This window comes from Vipera berus (genome assembly GCF_964194415.1).
Source record: "Vipera berus genome assembly, chromosome: 12".
Lineage (NCBI taxonomy): Eukaryota > Metazoa > Chordata > Lepidosauria > Squamata > Viperidae > Vipera > Vipera berus.
Window position 1 is genome coordinate 15,847,535 of NC_138215.1, and position 16,334 is coordinate 15,863,868.

At 42.2% G+C, this 16,334-nt stretch overlaps 1 protein-coding gene across 8 annotated transcripts in view; it reads left to right on the forward strand.

Moving 5' to 3' along the window:
- The window catches only part of DMXL2 (Dmx like 2), a 68,253-nt gene extending 52,362 nt beyond the window's left edge, over positions 1-15,891 (forward strand). For 3 of the 8 annotated variants that reach the window (XM_081337476.1, XM_081337472.1, XM_081337473.1), the window contains 12 exons: positions 1,129-1,246; positions 4,929-4,994; positions 5,482-5,568; positions 5,674-5,795; positions 6,678-6,831; positions 7,772-7,832; positions 8,286-8,413; positions 9,086-9,163; positions 10,488-10,579; positions 10,672-10,724; positions 12,834-13,051; positions 14,057-15,891. In XM_081337476.1, the coding sequence (XP_081193602.1) occupies positions 1,129-1,246; positions 4,929-4,994; positions 5,482-5,568; positions 5,674-5,795; positions 6,678-6,831; positions 7,772-7,832; positions 8,286-8,413; positions 9,086-9,163; positions 10,488-10,579; positions 10,672-10,724; positions 12,834-13,051; positions 14,057-14,266 (1,387 nt within the window). In that variant the 3' untranslated portion in view covers positions 14,267-15,891. Of the gene's footprint in view, positions 1-1,128; positions 1,247-4,928; positions 4,995-5,481; positions 5,569-5,673; positions 5,796-6,677; positions 6,832-7,771; positions 7,833-8,285; positions 8,414-9,085; positions 9,164-10,320; positions 10,630-10,671; positions 10,725-12,833; positions 13,052-14,056 lie in introns of those variants that run through there. The other 5 variants (XM_081337477.1, XM_081337478.1, XR_014027698.1 and 2 more) reach the window with 4 other exon arrangements.
- The last annotated feature ends 443 nt before the right edge of the window (positions 15,892-16,334 follow it).

The following is a 16,334-nucleotide window of genomic DNA, read 5'->3' on the forward strand; positions in this document are numbered from 1 at the left end:
ATCTGAAACTTCCGGAATGTCTGTGGAGATTCTTAATCATCTAGGGTCATGGTTGTCCCAAAGGTGCTTTTCCAAAAAGGCAACTAAACTTCTACGGAGAATCTCAGTCACACCAGATTATAGTTATCCCAAAGGTACTTTTTCACGAGGCAACTGGACTTTCTTGTTTTTCTCTGAAGATGTTTCACTTCGCACCCAAGAAGCTTCTTCAGCTCTGGATGGATGGTGGGGAATGGAAGGATTTATACTCCTTGCAGACCGCTGGTCATTTGCACTCTTTCGGAGAGTCGTTGAGGTTTATCTGTGTCGTCAGGGTCATTAATTCACTGGAAATAATTAGGTCTGGAGCGGAGCCTTCTTGGAACTGCTTGGAACTCTCCAACTGTTTGTTTTTTTTCTTTCCTTGGAGAATGTTTTGCTTCTCATCCATTGCTTCACTTCAGTTCAGTTCTTCAGAGGACTAAAGAAACTTCTTGGATGAGAAGCAAAACATTTTCCAAGGGAAAAAAACCCAAGAAAGTCCAGTTGCCTTTTGGAAAAGCACCTTTGTGAGCTTCTAGAACTCCAATTGTCATAGCCTTAGATCACTGTGGTCAGTTAGCATGACTTTTGACTGTGAGAAGCACAGGTGGCCTCATTAAGGAGGGTGCCAGATTGGGAAACATTGCTCTCAGTTGTCCATAACATTTTAACACTCAACTTGCACTAACTTAATTCTTTCCCTAGCAGATGCAAAGACATTAGTTAATGAATCCAGCTCATTAAGGTCACTTGTTCCTGGAAACTCTTAATAGCCAATTCTATTCTGGGAATGCTTAGAATTTACTTGCCAGCTTAGATCATTTTTGAAAATAACAGCCTTCTTCTTGATCTTGTGCAGCCAGGATTCTGAGTTTTAGGCCTAATTATTTCCAGGGAATTAATGTCACGCTTAGCAGCAGATGACAGCTTCTTAGAAGAGACATTTCCAAAGAGGAAACGGTGTTTTTTACAGCAAAAAATAAATACAAGACAATCCCTTTTAAGAATTTGTGACTGTTTGTAACAGTGGGTTTTTTTTCTGATTCTATCTGTTCTTGACCTGATTAAAGAAATAAAATACTTTCCCTTCTTTCCACCGACTCGTAGATCAAAAGATTATTCAGCATTGCCAGCTAAGAGATTGTGGAATTTTCTAGTGAAACAAGAATTATTGCAAGATATTTTCATTCGATACACATTCACCAAGAAGAGAAAGCAAAGTGAGGTTAGTGAAAGAAATCAAAGTGTTAAGTTCTGGGTTTTTTTTTCCAGCAACGTTTTGTGTTACTCTTATTTATATCAATTTCTATTCATTTACATTTTGTTTCAACCATACATTTCACTTTTGCCCTCCAAATATTTTGGGACATAATGCAGCCGCATCCTGGGTCTTCCCTGTTAGATTATAAAAGAGGAAATGGGCATATTTTCCATTAAAAGCATTTATTCTCCCTGGATTTCAATATCTGAGGATTTCCAATTGGCACTGGTATCCTATAATTTTTTTTTAAAGGATTCCAGCAATCTTCAGAAAGTTTTGTCCTGGTTTTGCTCTGTTCCTCCTGTTGCAAATGATGAGTTTAAATGGCTATGTTGGATTAAAGATAATGGGGGAATTGTCATTGTAAGCATTGATTAAGATCTGTCACAATAGAAAGCCCATTTGTAAGACTTATTGGTGGTAGGTATCTGAGCCGAGATGGTTAGGAGGAGAAATATTGGCAAAATTCACTGAGTTAGAGTCATACCAAAACTCCTAATATACAGGATCTCCTAACACTTTCTTTAAAATAAATTATAACAAATGCTTACAATGACAGTAGCTGAGTAGCCCAACTTTATGGACAGGAGCATGCTGTGTTCCCTTTTTTTGGCTTAGTTTATTCAGTTTGGTGGACACTCAACACCCTTTTAGTTTCAGAAATAACTAAGGTATTAATCTTAAGTTTATTTGAGTTTTATTTCAGTTGAGTGCCTGAATGACTACAGACCTATTGCATTAACGTCTGTAGTCATGAAATGCTTCGAAAGATTGGTTCTCCAACATCTTAGGACATGCCTCCCACTGGACTTTGATAAACATCAATTTGCCTACAGGGGAAATAGGTCGACAGACGATGCCATAGCTACTGCTTTACACTCTGTAGCAAGTCATCTCGAGAAACCTGGAAGCTACGTCAGGATGCTTTTTGTTGACTACAGCTCGGCTTTTAACACCATTTTGCCGAGCATTCTCATCGAGAAGCTGACTGACTTGAAATTCTCCCCCGCTATCTGCGATTGGATTCAAGACTTTCTTAGGGATCGGGTACAAACAGTGAGGGTCGGGTCTGCTTTGTCCACCCCCCTGAAGCTTTGCACCGGCACGCCACAGGGCTGTGTGCTTAGCCCCTACCTGTACTCTTTATACACTTATGATTGTGTATCATCTGACCCATCCACTGCGATAATCAAGTTCGCAGATGATACAACTGTGGTGGGTCTTATTACAGGTGGGGATGAGACAGCATATAGGGCGGAGGTACAAAAACTATCCATATGGTGTAGTAACAACAACTTGCACCTAAACATCAGCAAGACGAAAGAGATGGTGTTAGACTTCCGGAGAAAAAAAGAGGAACCTGCCCCACTTTACATTGGGGAGGACTGTGTAGAGAGAGTTCCCTCCTTTAAATTTCTGGGAGTCTACCTCTGTGAAGATCTGACCTGGAAAGTTAACACAACCCAGGTGGCTAGAAAGGCCCAACAGAGGCTTCACTTTCTTAGGATCTTGCGGAAGAACAGGGTAGAACAACAGCTAATGACCCTCTTTTACCGGTCTACCATAGAGAGCGTCCTCTCGTATGGTATTGTGGTTTGGTATGCCGGTCTGACAGCCGCGGATAGGAAAGTATTACAGAGGGTAGTGAGCACAGCACAAGACATTGTGGGCTGTTCCCTGACACCACTGGATGACATCGCCAGGGCTCGTTGCCTTGGAAGAGTGAGGAAGATTCTCAGGGATGACTCACACCCTGGACGGTATCTCTTTACTCTCCTACCATCCGGTAGGAGATATAGGAATATAGCCAGCCGTACCAACAGGCTGAAGAACAGCTTTTATCCGTGGGCTGTTAGGCTTTTGAATGGGATGTAATCTTATGCAGAGTTGACTTGGGAGGCCGGTGTGTGGTGTAGTTGGTTCACATAGTGTGGTGGGATGGAGGGTTTGTTGTCACTGTGTGTTGGGGGGAGAGAGCACAGGGGGAGGCTCAGCTAATCTCAATGTACACATGTTGTACTTTGACAATAAAGGTTTATTATTATTATTTAGGATGGAGCTTCCTTTCCTAGCAATCCACCGTGTGAGTAAAACATGGTCAGGGGAGATAGTGGATTAAACAATGTTATCCTCTTTTTTTTCCCTGTATTGAAAAGGAAGGAGAAGATAGACAGGTATGATGTACCCACATGAGCCTTGGTGGAGCAGTGGGCTAATGCCTCCTTAAGTAACACCAGCTGCCTGCAATTAGTGCAGGTTCGAGTCCCACCAGGCTCAAGGTTGACTCAGCCTTCCATCCTTCCGAGGTAGGTAAAATGAGGACCCAGATTGTTGGGGGCAATTAAGCTGACTTTGTAATAATGCCGCTTGGGTGTGTGTGTGTGAAAGCCCTAATAAGCAGGCATATACATAGAATGAAGGCTACTGCTAAGCTTGTAAGCCGCCCTGAGTCTTCGGAGAAGGGCGGGATATAAATGGAATTAAAATAAAATAAAATAAAATAAAATGTTGAGCAAATATATTGGGCAAAGTCTAGGAAATGACAAGTGTCCTGAATTACTCACAATTTTCCTAGTCACCCTGACCAGTAATGAGGGATGCTATTCAGCAACATCTGGATAGCCTTAAGCCCATCTTTCCCCATCCAGATGAGTGATCTTCCATGCTGCTGAGCATTGGTTTGATGGTCAGTATTGCATCCTGCATGGAGTCCATTCTCAAAACAAGAAAACTGGGCCCACCAAGACTGCAGATTGAAATAGCCAGCTAGAATGAAACTTGCCCACACTTTTCCTTGCCTTTGCCTGTTGTATCCTATGAATTTTTTTTTAAATCCCATTTATATCCCGCCCTTCTCCGAAGACTCAGGGCGGCTTACACTCTAAGCACAAATCAATGTGCTTAGCAATAGCCTTCATTCTATGTATATGTCTGCTTATTAGGGCTTTCACACACACCCCAAGCGGCATTATTACAAAGTCAGCTTAATTGCCCCCAACAATCTGGGTCCTCATTTTACCTACCTGGGAAGGATGGAAGGCTGAGTCAACCTTGAGCCTGGTGGGGCTCGAACCTGCACTAATTGCAGGCAGCTGGTGTTACTTAAGGAGGCATTAGCCCACTGCTCCACCATTCTTCTACCTGGCAGTGCTTTTAGAATCACTCCATTTTCACCCCTTCTCCTAAAAGAAAAAAGGCAGGGTCATCAAGAACACATATTATGCAGAACAACATGTCAACCGCATTCAAACTTTAGCACAACACCAAGTCAGAGAGCTTAGTTTGGTGCAATGGTTAAGGTGCTAGCCTAGGAACCAGGAGACTGTGAATTCTAGTCCCACCTTGGACATGAAAACCAGCTGGATGACTTTGGGCCGGTCCCTCTCTCTCCATCTCAGCCCAACCCACTTCATAGGGTTGTTGTTGTGGAAGGAAGGAGTATTACATATGCTCGCCACCTTGAGTTACCTCTAACTCAAGGGATAAAGGAATAAAGTCGGGATTAAAAAAAAACCTTAATAAATAAATGAAGAACAAGGTGTCCACCTAACTGCTGACATGGAAGGTTTTTCATTTTTTTTTCCTTTTTATATATGTGCGTGTTTGTGCACGTGTTGTTCATCTGTGACTGTGTGATGTTGTGTAGTCTGTAGAAGACCGTGAGAAGCATGTCATAAAACAGAGCAGCCCAGCCGAAGATGGCAAAGTCAAGGTATTATTCCATCTCCCTAAATGTCTACTATAATTTTCTTTTTTTAAAAAAAACCAACCCTACACTGAAGCTCATATTCCTGCCTTCCTTTTCCTAACGCAACATTAACAAGACCACCGAGCTTGTCTCCCAGACTTTTAACTCTTTCTACTAACCTTTGGAGGCGATACAAGTGAAGCCACGTGAAAGCCAAGGACCAAATCCTAAACAGAATAACAAGAGTTGGAAGGGACCTTGGAAGTCTTCTAGTCCAACCCCTTGCTCAAGCAGAAGATCCTACACCGTTCCAGACAGAGATTGTCCAATCTCTGGCTACCAGCTTGCATGCTGGAGAATATGGAAATTTCTTGGAAAGAGATGTTCCTCTTAAAAAAAAAAAGAGCCATGGTTGCTGGGCTTCTCTTGAAGTCTTCCCTCTCAGGTGTTCACATATTCTGTGACCGGTTTCGATGAGCCTGTTGTGAAGGAGAGCTTTCCTCTTTTCCAGGTGGAGGCGGAACTTGGCTACCCAGGAGGAAGGGCCAAAATTATACACAAGGAGTCAGATATGATCCTCGCATTTGCGGTGAATAAGGTAAGGCCCTCTGAAGCCATGACTACCTTTGTGGCATTAACCTTTGGCTGAACTCAAGGCCTCTAACACCTAAGCTTTGGCCTGGGGGGGTGGGGTCTTGTGCAGGCAAACATCAATGAGATCGTTTTAGCTTCCACCCACGACGTGCAAGAGCTGGACGTGTCCGCCCTCTTGGCCGCACAGCCCTACATATGGATCGGAGAGGAGTTTGACAGGGAGTCAAAAAGGTTGGATGGTCTCACCAGTTTTTATTGATGTTATCATGTATGGACCCATCTCTCTTTTTTTTTTCATGGACCTCAAGGGAAGCCCTCCCCTCTTTCTGCCAACTCTGTAAGGCAGCTTGGTCTACTAGTCAGCCCATCAGTTCCAAGGTCAAGCAAAGATTCTAACCCAGATCTCCCTAACCACGGTCAAGCAAAGGTTCTAATCCAATTCTCCAAAACCATGGTTAAGCAAAGATCCTAACCCATATCTCCCTAACCACGGTCAAGCAAAGGTTCTAATCCAATTCTCCCAAACCATGGTCAAGCAAAGGTCCTAATCCAGATTTCCCTAACCATGGTCAAGCAAAGGTCCTAACCCAGATCTCTCTAACCATGGTCAAGCAAAGATCCTAACCCAGATCTCTCTAACCATGGTCAAGCAAAGATCCTAACCCAGATCTCCCTAACCCATGGTCCAGCAAAGGTCCTAACCCAGATCTCCCTAACCATGGTCAAGCAAAGATCCTAACTCACTTGTGGTCCAACTTCTTAATTCTTACAAGATTTAGGGAAATCTAACTAAAACCTACAGGGCAAAAAAAATAGGATTCTCCAATCATTTCTGTTTTGTTCATCGTCACGCTGAAATTTCAACTTTGTCCTACTTTTGCTGTGTCTCTTTTCTTCCCCCCCCCTCCAAAAAAAACATTAATTTTGATCCAAATTAAACATCAGCCCTCTGTTTTCCTCAATTGTCCATTTTTGAGAAAGGCCAAGTAAGCATTGCTTAGATGAGTGAAGTCTCACCAATTTCTGAATGCTCGAATTTGCTGCTCTTTCAATCTTAGCCACATAAAATTCCAATATTCTATTTTCACCTTTTTTTCTTTTCTGTTTTTGTAGTTCAGATGATGTTGATTTCCGTGGCTCCACCACCACGCTTACACAGTCCAGTGCTGCATCCTTTGCAGTGGCTCAGATGCAGCATGTTTCACATCTGTCCACTTCCTCAATGCCGTGGCTGGGCAGTGGGCAAACGAGTACCGGAGCTGGCATAGTAAGTAACTTCTCCTTGGACAGTCTCCTCCATTTGAATACCATAAAATATTTTGTCTCTTCGTCTGCCGTCCACAATGTTACATCCGGTGACCCATGCATTTTTTTCTGTGTGTACATTTGCCGCCTTGATTGACTTAACTAAATAATAAAGGTGGGATATGGATATGGAGAGAGAGAGAGAAACAGAGATGATAGAGGTAGGTAGGTAGAACAGAGAGAGAGAGTAGATGATGGATGGATGGATAGACAGCAGATAGATAGATAGATAGATAGATAGATAGATAGATAGATAGATAGATAGATAGATAGATAGATGATAGATAGATAGATAGATAGATAGATAGATAGATAGATAGATAGATAGACAGACAGACAGACAGACAGACAGACAGACAGACAGACAGACGGTAGGTAGGTAGGTAGGTAGGTAGGTAGAGAGAGAGAGAATAGATGGATGGATGGATAGATAGACAGCAGATAAATGGATGGATGGATGGATGGATGGATGGATGCTGTATTTTGATGAACTGACAGACAGATGGGTGGTTCGCTGTATGGATGGACAGACAGACTGATAAGTATATTCATGGATGGACAGATGGACTAAACAGACAGACAGTCAGAGCATTAATCCTGTAAACTTGTTAGGATTAGAGAAGGACTGCAAAATGCTGTCACATGATGTACATTTACTAAGCCGCTAGATGGCAGTAAATACCAGGTTTATTTCCCCCCCCCTCCCCATTTTATCCTTAACGTTCCTTTCTTGGATATCTTAGCAATAAATGATCCCAATATCTACTTTAATATACACTGAGAATTTAGTATTAAATATTGCAAGGACATCCATTATTTCTTTTTTCGCTATGAATGCGAGCTATTCCGTCAGTTGTGGGGCAACCCAGCTAAGGGTGAATTTAATTGCCTTTTGCCCGCAGCTCATCAAACGGAATTTGAACAATGTCAAAAGAATGACATCTCACCCGATCCATCAATATTGTAAGTACTTCTTCTGACTGGCAGCTCGAATGACGGAGAGATCAGGTAGGGCGGGTGAGGAAAGTATCCAGCCTAAAGACAGAGAGAGCCCATTTTAACAGAATTCACTCTTTCTACTTCTTGGGATCCAGCTGGGGAAACTCCTTGCAAGGCCCCCTTTAAATCTGAGAAAAGGTGGAGTATCAGTTCCATTACTTAAAGCAACCTAAAGAAGAGCCTTAGAAATGAGATCTGTTCACATTTCTCCTTCCCTTACACTGATTACGAAGGCTTTTATAAAGAGACCGGACGGCCGTTTGTCTGAAATGTTGTAGGGTTTCCTGTTTGAGCAGAGGGTTGGGCTAGAAGACTTCTAAGTCCCCTTCCAACGCTGTTATTCTGTTGTAGTTTCTCTGTTCTGTTATTATGTGCTAATCACACTTTCTTGTTTGGGCACTTGGGATGGTTTCCCAGATCTTACTGGTGCCCAGGATGGCAGCGTCCGAATGTTTGAATGGACCAGACCTCAGCAGCTGGTGTGCTTCCGGCAAGCAGGCAACGCCAGGGTTACTAGAATGTATTTCAATCCTCAGGGCAATAAGGTGAGGCCTTTCACTTGCAGAACAAGTTATAGAACAAAGGCCACGGTCGTTAAAAGAGCACGGTCGTTAAGCGAACCATTGCTCCCTAGGGCGCCGTTTTAGCCAAAACCAGAAATAACCCTAGTCTTCAGGAAAAGCATTATAAAATGTTGACTGTGTGACCACAGGATGCTGCAAACAGACATTTCATTACCCAACTAGGTAACATCATCAATGCTAGAAGAGAGGGGGGGAAGTTTGTGGATTGGAGAGGAGGAGGAGGAGGAGGAGGAGTGAAACCACTATGGGGTCCTTGGTGCTCTCAGAGCTGGGCCCTTTGCTTGTAGACATTTAATTACCTGACTAGGTAACATCATCAGTGCTGATCAGCAGTTGAGTTTCTCTGTTTCTCCGCCCGAAGGGGCAATTCTACCACACAGCGGCTGTCCCATCACTACATTTCTTAAAGCCGACAAGGTTGAAATACCCTGATGTAGTGGATGAACTCAGCACTATATTCAATGAAAGAGATCCTAAATGTATTTGTTGGGCGTGATTACTAGGTAGAAATAGGCCCTACTGTCGATTTTTTTTTAAGTAAAATTGCTTCTTGATAAATGAACCTTCATTTACCACGTGGCTCTTTGGAACATGCTCACAGAGCCACTGATGTGTGAAATTTGTCTCTTGCAGTGTGGGGTGGCTGACGGAGAAGGATTCTTAAGTATTTGGCAAGTAAATCAAACTTCAAGCAATCCTAAACCCTATCTGGTAAGTAATCAGGAGAAATCTGCATGTAGTATTATTTTTTATTATTATTATTATTATTATTATTATTATTATTATTATTATTATTATTATTATTATTATTATTATTATTATTATTTTCTTGTCTCTTTCGATTGAGACAAGTAGAAAATTGGGAGAGGGAGGAGGCTGTAAAATCAGGCTAATTTAATACAAATTGCTCAGTAATCTTACTTTCCTAACCCATCTGATGAGGTGGACATCAGCTGGATGTGGAAAGTAAGATTACTGGGCAATTTGTATTAAATTATCCTGATTTTCCAGCTCCCCCCACCCTCTCTAAGAACCATATAAAGCCCTCCACCTGCTCTTTAAGCTGTTAGAATCTGATAGTAAGTCAAACATGAGTGCTTATTTATATATGTATTTTAAATCACTCTCTGGTGGGGTGCTGGCAACTTCAAGATGTTGGTCTTCAAATCCCAGAATTCCCTTAACCGGTTTGCTCGCTGAGGAATTCTGGGACTTGAAGTCAGTGCATCATAAAGTTGTGCAGGTTGAGAAACGTTGCTCTGATGGCTTCTTGGGAGAACGTCAAGTAATTCCATTCTTTCCCATCTGATAAAGTGTCCATTTGATGGACTTTGCAGGTCAGAAGACAATTTTGGGAACTACCTGGCCTAGTAGGGTTCAAAAATCTACGGGACGGTATATACCTTTAAGTTAAAGCTCGTTGATAGGGCTGAGGAGATCTAGGGAAGCAAAACTATGGAACAGTTCAAAGGAGGGAAGGAACAAATCACCCAACATTGGCAGAAAAAAGTTATTTTCCATGCCTGTTTATTTACTTATTTATTTATTTATTTATTTATTTATTTATTTATTTATTTATTTATTTATTTATTTATTTATTTACTCATTCATTCATTCATTCATTCTCAACTTTCATAACTCCACTTATGGGTCCTATCTGCTGCAAGACTTCCAGATGGCTAATTGTGCCTTGATTTCCAATCCTTGAAATCCATTTAGATGGCACACAAAGCTTAGGAAAAGCATTTCGTCCTTTCCAAGTGTCATATTTTAATTAGATTGCTGTCCTCTTAGCAATTGCAAGAAAAGATTATAATTATGAATGAAAAGTGTTAATTAAGCTCCTTTTCATTTCCTGTGCTTTACAGCTGAGAATATATACTGGCAATTTTAAACTCTCTTGGGCGTTCCAGCTGTTTGGCTTGAGAAGACGTGATGGCTGGACAATCTGAATTTAGGATTTGCAGTTTGTACCCTGTCACTGAACACACTGTGTCTGTCGCTGTTGTTCTTGTGTGTTTCTTTTGTTTTACAGAGCTGGCAGTGCCACAGCAAAACCACAAGTGACTTTGCCTTCATTACCTCTTCAAGTTTGGTGGCCACATCTGGACAGTCTAATGACAACCGGTGTGTTCAGAAAAATCAAGTCTGGACAGTCACCCAACGTGGGTTTGGTGACTGTTGAGTAGTATCTTTCATGGATGTGTTTTCTTTTACAGAAATGTGTGCTTGTGGGACACCTTGGTGTCATCATCTAACAACCTCATACATGGTAGGTTTCTTGCCATATATCTTGATTCAAGGTGAATCCTACTTTATTTTAGTTTCATTTTGTTTATTTAATCTGTATCCCAGCTTTTATTGTTTTTATAAATAACTTAAGTGGGGAACATGCATAATACTCATTTCTCTATTTTCCCCAGAACAACAACCCTGTGAGGTGGGTTGGGCTGAGAAGAGAGAATGACTGGCCTAAAGTCACCCAGCTGGCTGTCATGGCTAAGGCAGAACTAGAACTCACAGTCTCCTAGTAATTGGCCCAAAGTCACTCAGTTGGCTTTCATGGCTAAGGCGGAACTAGAACTCACAGTCTCCTAGTGATTAGCCCAAAGTCACTCAGCTGGCTGTCATGGCTGAAGTAGAACTCACAGTCTCCTAGTGATTGGCCCAAAGTCACCCAGCTGGCTGTCATGGCTAAGGCAGGACTAGAACTCACAGTCTCCCACTTTCTAGCCTGCTGGCTTAACCATCCTGTGTTACTCAGTCTTTCTTCAGACGTTTGGTTGCCTATAAAGCTTCCCAAATCAACAGGATAAATTTTAAAACTTCTATTATGAACTTGGCACCACCGCCCCTTCTCCTATCCTCTCCTTGAGCAAGCTGTTACTTCCTGCTTTCCCCCCCCCCAGTCTCTGTTCCGAAAGGGGCAGAATTTGCCTGTCTCTGAAGCAGACAAAACAATGAGCTAATCGGCACGATAAGAGCCCAAGCGTGTGTAAATGTGGAGGAGGAGGTAGTCTCTAGCACCGTAATCTGTGCATGGCCAGAGAACGTTAAAAGTTGGGAGAGTGACCAGGTGTCCCTGACAGAGATGGGTGATGGATTTTCTCCTGAAGACGCAGAGGAATTTGGTAGAAGGAGCAGAAAAGCGGGCTCCAGGAATTGATAGCAAGGTTTTCAATTATCACTGTTCTTTTAAAAAGAGAAGAAAAAATCCTGAATTTGCAGGTTTACCCTGAGACAGAAGCATAAGAGTGTCAGAATGCATTCCTTTAAGCACTGCAGTCACTTGGGGTGGGGGTGGGTGGTGTCAATCCATTATTTGTTATTGTTCCATTTTTCTTGCTCTTTGGCCTGGAATTTACATTTGGACATAGCTAATATCAGAAGACAACAATCAATTAAATAATTGTGTAATGTCAATCATTTGAAAGCTCTCCTCAGCCCCCAAATATGGGCCATCAATTTGTGTTTTTTTTCTACCTGCTAGCAAATAGGTTAGCTTTCTGAATGTAACCAGGTTCACAAAACATTCTAATCCAAGATCTCCAAACATGGCAAATTTACGACTTGTGTGTCACCTCCAAAAATTCCTCAGCCAATCATGCTGGTCGGAGAATTCTGGGAGTTGAAGTCCACAAGTCTTAAAGTTGCCTAGTTTGGAGATCCCTGTCCTAGGGCATGTTGGATTTGCTTGTAGGTATGTTATGTAAATCCTGTAGCTCTAGTTAGCAAATCGTGGTTCAGCACATTGTCTAAACCCAGATTACTATGGTTTAATCAATAAATAATAGTTAGACAAGTCATATCCTATGAATATTGTCTCGGATGTACGCTCCAGTTGCATTTCAAAGTAGATTGTAGAAAAATAGATTGTTGGGAGAGGTCTTTTGGAAAATGGGAATATAGATTTCAGCACTTTTTAGTGCTCAGATCTATATTCCCACAATCCAACTTTGTCAACATGCTGCTCTCCAGATACGTTAGGACAATTGTCCACAGACCATATGATCCAAGATGCTGGTTACGGAATTCTGCAGATCATCTGTGGAGATTCTCAGTCATCCAGGTCATGGTTGTTCCAAAGGTGCTTCTTCAAAAGGCAACTGGACTTTCTTGTTTTTGCTTGAAGACATTTCGCTTCTCATCCAAGAGGCTTCTTCAGTCCTGAAGAAGCAAAACATCTTCAAGCAAAACACAAGAAAGTCTAGTTGTATTGTTCCAACACATCTGAAGGACACCAGGATGGGAAAAGTTGGTATAGATACAGTAGTTCTACTTACTTGCTGACTTCCCTTGTTATTACGTTACTCGGTTGAGGCATCTGTTGAGGCTAGTAACCATTTCTAAGAACCATCTGGATGATTGTCTTCTCTCTTAGCCTTCACATGTCATGAACATGGCGCCACAGTGCTTCAGTATGCACCGAAACATCAGCTGCTGATTTCCGGAGGCAGGAAAGGCCACATCTCCATCTTTGACATTCGACAAAGGCAAGCCCTTCATACATTTCAGGCACATGATTCCACCGTCAAGGCCCTTGCCTTGGACTCCTCAGAAGAATGTTTCTGCACAGGTTCTGCAGAAGGCAATGTAAAGGTGAGCTTGTCCACTTTGTCCCTACCCAGGAACAGCCACAAGAATGATTGAGGTCTGGAAGCCAAGTATTAAGAAGGGAGATGGAGGGAATGAGTGAAGGCCAAGATGGCCTTCACTCATGTCCCCGAAGGGATGGATGGTGCACAGAAGAAGGTCAAACTTCCTAACATTAAGAATAGTTTAATGAAAAGAAGGATTAGAGGGTGACACGATAGCAGTGTTCCAGTATCTCAGGGGCTGCCACAAAGAAAGAGGGGTCAACCTATTTTCCAAAACACCTGAAAGCAGGACAAGAAACAACAGATGGAAACTAATCAAGGACAGAACCAACCTAGAACTAAGGAGGAATTTCCTGACAAAACAATTAATCAGTGGAACAACTTGCTTCCAGAAGTTGTGGGTTCTCCAACACTGGAAGTTTTTAAGAGAAGATTGGACAGCTATTTGTCCCGAATGATACAGGGGCTCCTGCTTTAGCAAGGGGTTGGACTAGAAGACCTCCAAGGTCCCTTCCAACTCTGTTATTCTTTTAGTTTGATTGTGGAACTAACTGCAAGGAAGGTGTAAATGTCTGAACCAGTAGCAATAGAAATAGCACTTAGACTTATATACCGCTTCATAGTGCTTTACAGCCATCTCTAAGCGGTTTACAGTTTATATTGCCCCCAACAATCTGGGTCCTCATTTTACCAACCTCAGAAGGATGGAAGGCTGAGTCAACCTTGAGCCGGTTAGGATCGAACTCCTAGCAGTGGGGCAGAGTTGGCTTGCACTACTGCATTCTAACCACTGCGCCACCACGGCTCATCAATGCAACTGACAATAGTTAAACAATAGAAGAGAAATATCTGTAGCTCAGGGTTGAACGGTGGAGTCCTTGGTTGATCTTGGAGAGCAAGGACTCCACAACAATTAAACAACAACTCAGTTCCTGGATATTGACTGTCTATTTTTCCTGTCTGTCTACTTTAAACACACACACACACACACACATTCTTACCATAGGTCTGGAGGCTGACCGGCTACGGTTTGATCCATTCTTTCAAACACGAACACGCCAAGCAATCCATCTTCCGCAATCTGAGTACAGGAGTCATGCAAATCGAAATGGCCCCGAGCAATCGCATTTTCTCCTGCGGAGCAGACGGCACGCTGAAAATGAGAGTCTTACCCAACGCCTTCAACATCCCCTCAGATCTCTGTGACATTATGTAGCCTCGGCGGCTGCCCCATCAAACAGTGAAAGCCTGACCTTCCCTCAAGAATTAAAGGAATGCTTTCCTACACTTAGCTTCCCAAGATATTAGTGCAACGTTGAAATACCAGTATTAAAGGAGCAGGAAGAGCAAAGTCTACACACGGACGTTCGTGTCGTTCCAAGCGCTGCGGTGGCGCAATGGGGAGGGGACACCAATCGTGGTTGGTGGGGAAAGCATGCCCCTTTTCAGAGTTAGATTTCCCACAGGATGTGTAGTTGGCCTTCTGGCTAGAAGCCTTGTTTACTCACCGAAGCCCAAAGAGGTTTGTAGTTGCGGCAAATATCTAAAATAAGCTGGGTTTTGTTTGTTTTTCCAGTGTTCTCCTTTGAACTGTCATGTCTGTCTCCCTCGGTGGAAAGCATGTCCATTTCCTTTCCAGTTATGAAAGGAGATATGGATTTCTGAGGAAGTGTAATTTTGAGGCTGTTCATTTATTTTTTTATTCGTAATCATGTCTTGGGCTCCTATAACGAATGACAATGTGACGAATGCACTATTGGTGGGCTAATGTGCAATGAGGAATGATTTGGTGGCTCATCAGGGTTGTTGTTGTTTTTTAATTTGAAGTTGAGATCCTTCTCCAGCTAGCATCCATGCACATAATAACCGAGATAACGCTACTTTGTGCAGTTACTATAGAATCGGTTTCTTTTTAAAAAATAAAAATAAAAATGCACATTAATGTTGATCGCTATGGACGGACGACGTTTTGAACCCTAATTTTGCCATCCAAAATCAAATCCTGGTATGTTTCCATTTTCCCAGCATATCTTTGTGCAATATTTATCCCCGAGTTTGCTGTGAATGTCCTCATTTCTCAATCCCCTTGATGAACAGAGCTGGGAGTCAAGACGGAAAAGTTGCAGCAGATATGGTGGAGGAGGAGGACTTGTCTTTCTTCTGAAGACTTTCATCTCACATCACATTCTATTTTTAGGGTTCCTTCTCTTCCCCCTATTTATTTTCAGACTTGTCGTTTTTATCGGGAATGTATTACAGGCACCAAAAATCCACAAGAAATTATGGCTAACTTATCATCACTTGAGTTTTATTTGGGCCAGTAAAAACACACACACACACACACAAACACACTTTATTAAGTAATACTGTGGGAGAATCCAGTAGCAAAACACATCCACTGCTCATTTGGGAGAAACATCCGCCTTCCACATGGCCAGCTAGTAAAGAGTTGACAAATTTAAACCAACTTCCGCAGCATAATTGTATAAACTATGCAGAGGTCAATCTTGTTTGCTTGTAATATACTAGCTCTTGTCATATTTAGATGTGTTTTTCCTCTGTTCTAAACAAGCCAACACATTCTTACTAAGAGAAACATCAGACGTCTGTGTATTTCAGTGTTGATGGATTGTATTTTTTTTCTCCTCTTGTGAGTGTTTGTGTCTGTGCTGTACTGTACTGTACTGTAAAAGCGAAACGGAAGCCGATGGGATAAATTGCACCTTTGTCTAAAAGCAATTTTAAACTGCAAGCTGTGAAGTATGTATATGAGAAGAAAGCAACTATCATTTGTTAAGTTTTATCTTTGTAAGTTAAATAAATTCCTTTTATTTCACAGGACTCGGCCTCACGGATATAGAGTTGGCATTTTATCAGGCGGCTTTGGAAAAGTTTTACACCAAGACTGGTTTTGATGGAATCTTTCTTGCTTAGAGGGGAGAAAAGTTTTTATTTTTATTTTATTTATTTTAATTCCATTTATATCCCGCCCTTCTCCGAAGACTCAGGGCGGCTTACAAGCTTAGCAGTAGCCTTCATTCTATGTATATGCCTGCTTATTAGGGCTTTCACACACACCCCAAGCGGCATTATTACAAAGTCAGCTTATTGCCCCCAACAAGCTGGTTCCTCATTTTACCTACCTCGGAAGGATGGAAGGCTGAGTCAACCTCGAGCCTGGTGGGACTCGAACCTGCACTAATTGCAGGCAGCTGGGTGTTACTTAAGGAGGCATTAGCCCACTGCTCCACCAAGGCTCAAGTTAAATGCTTTGGAACCCCAAC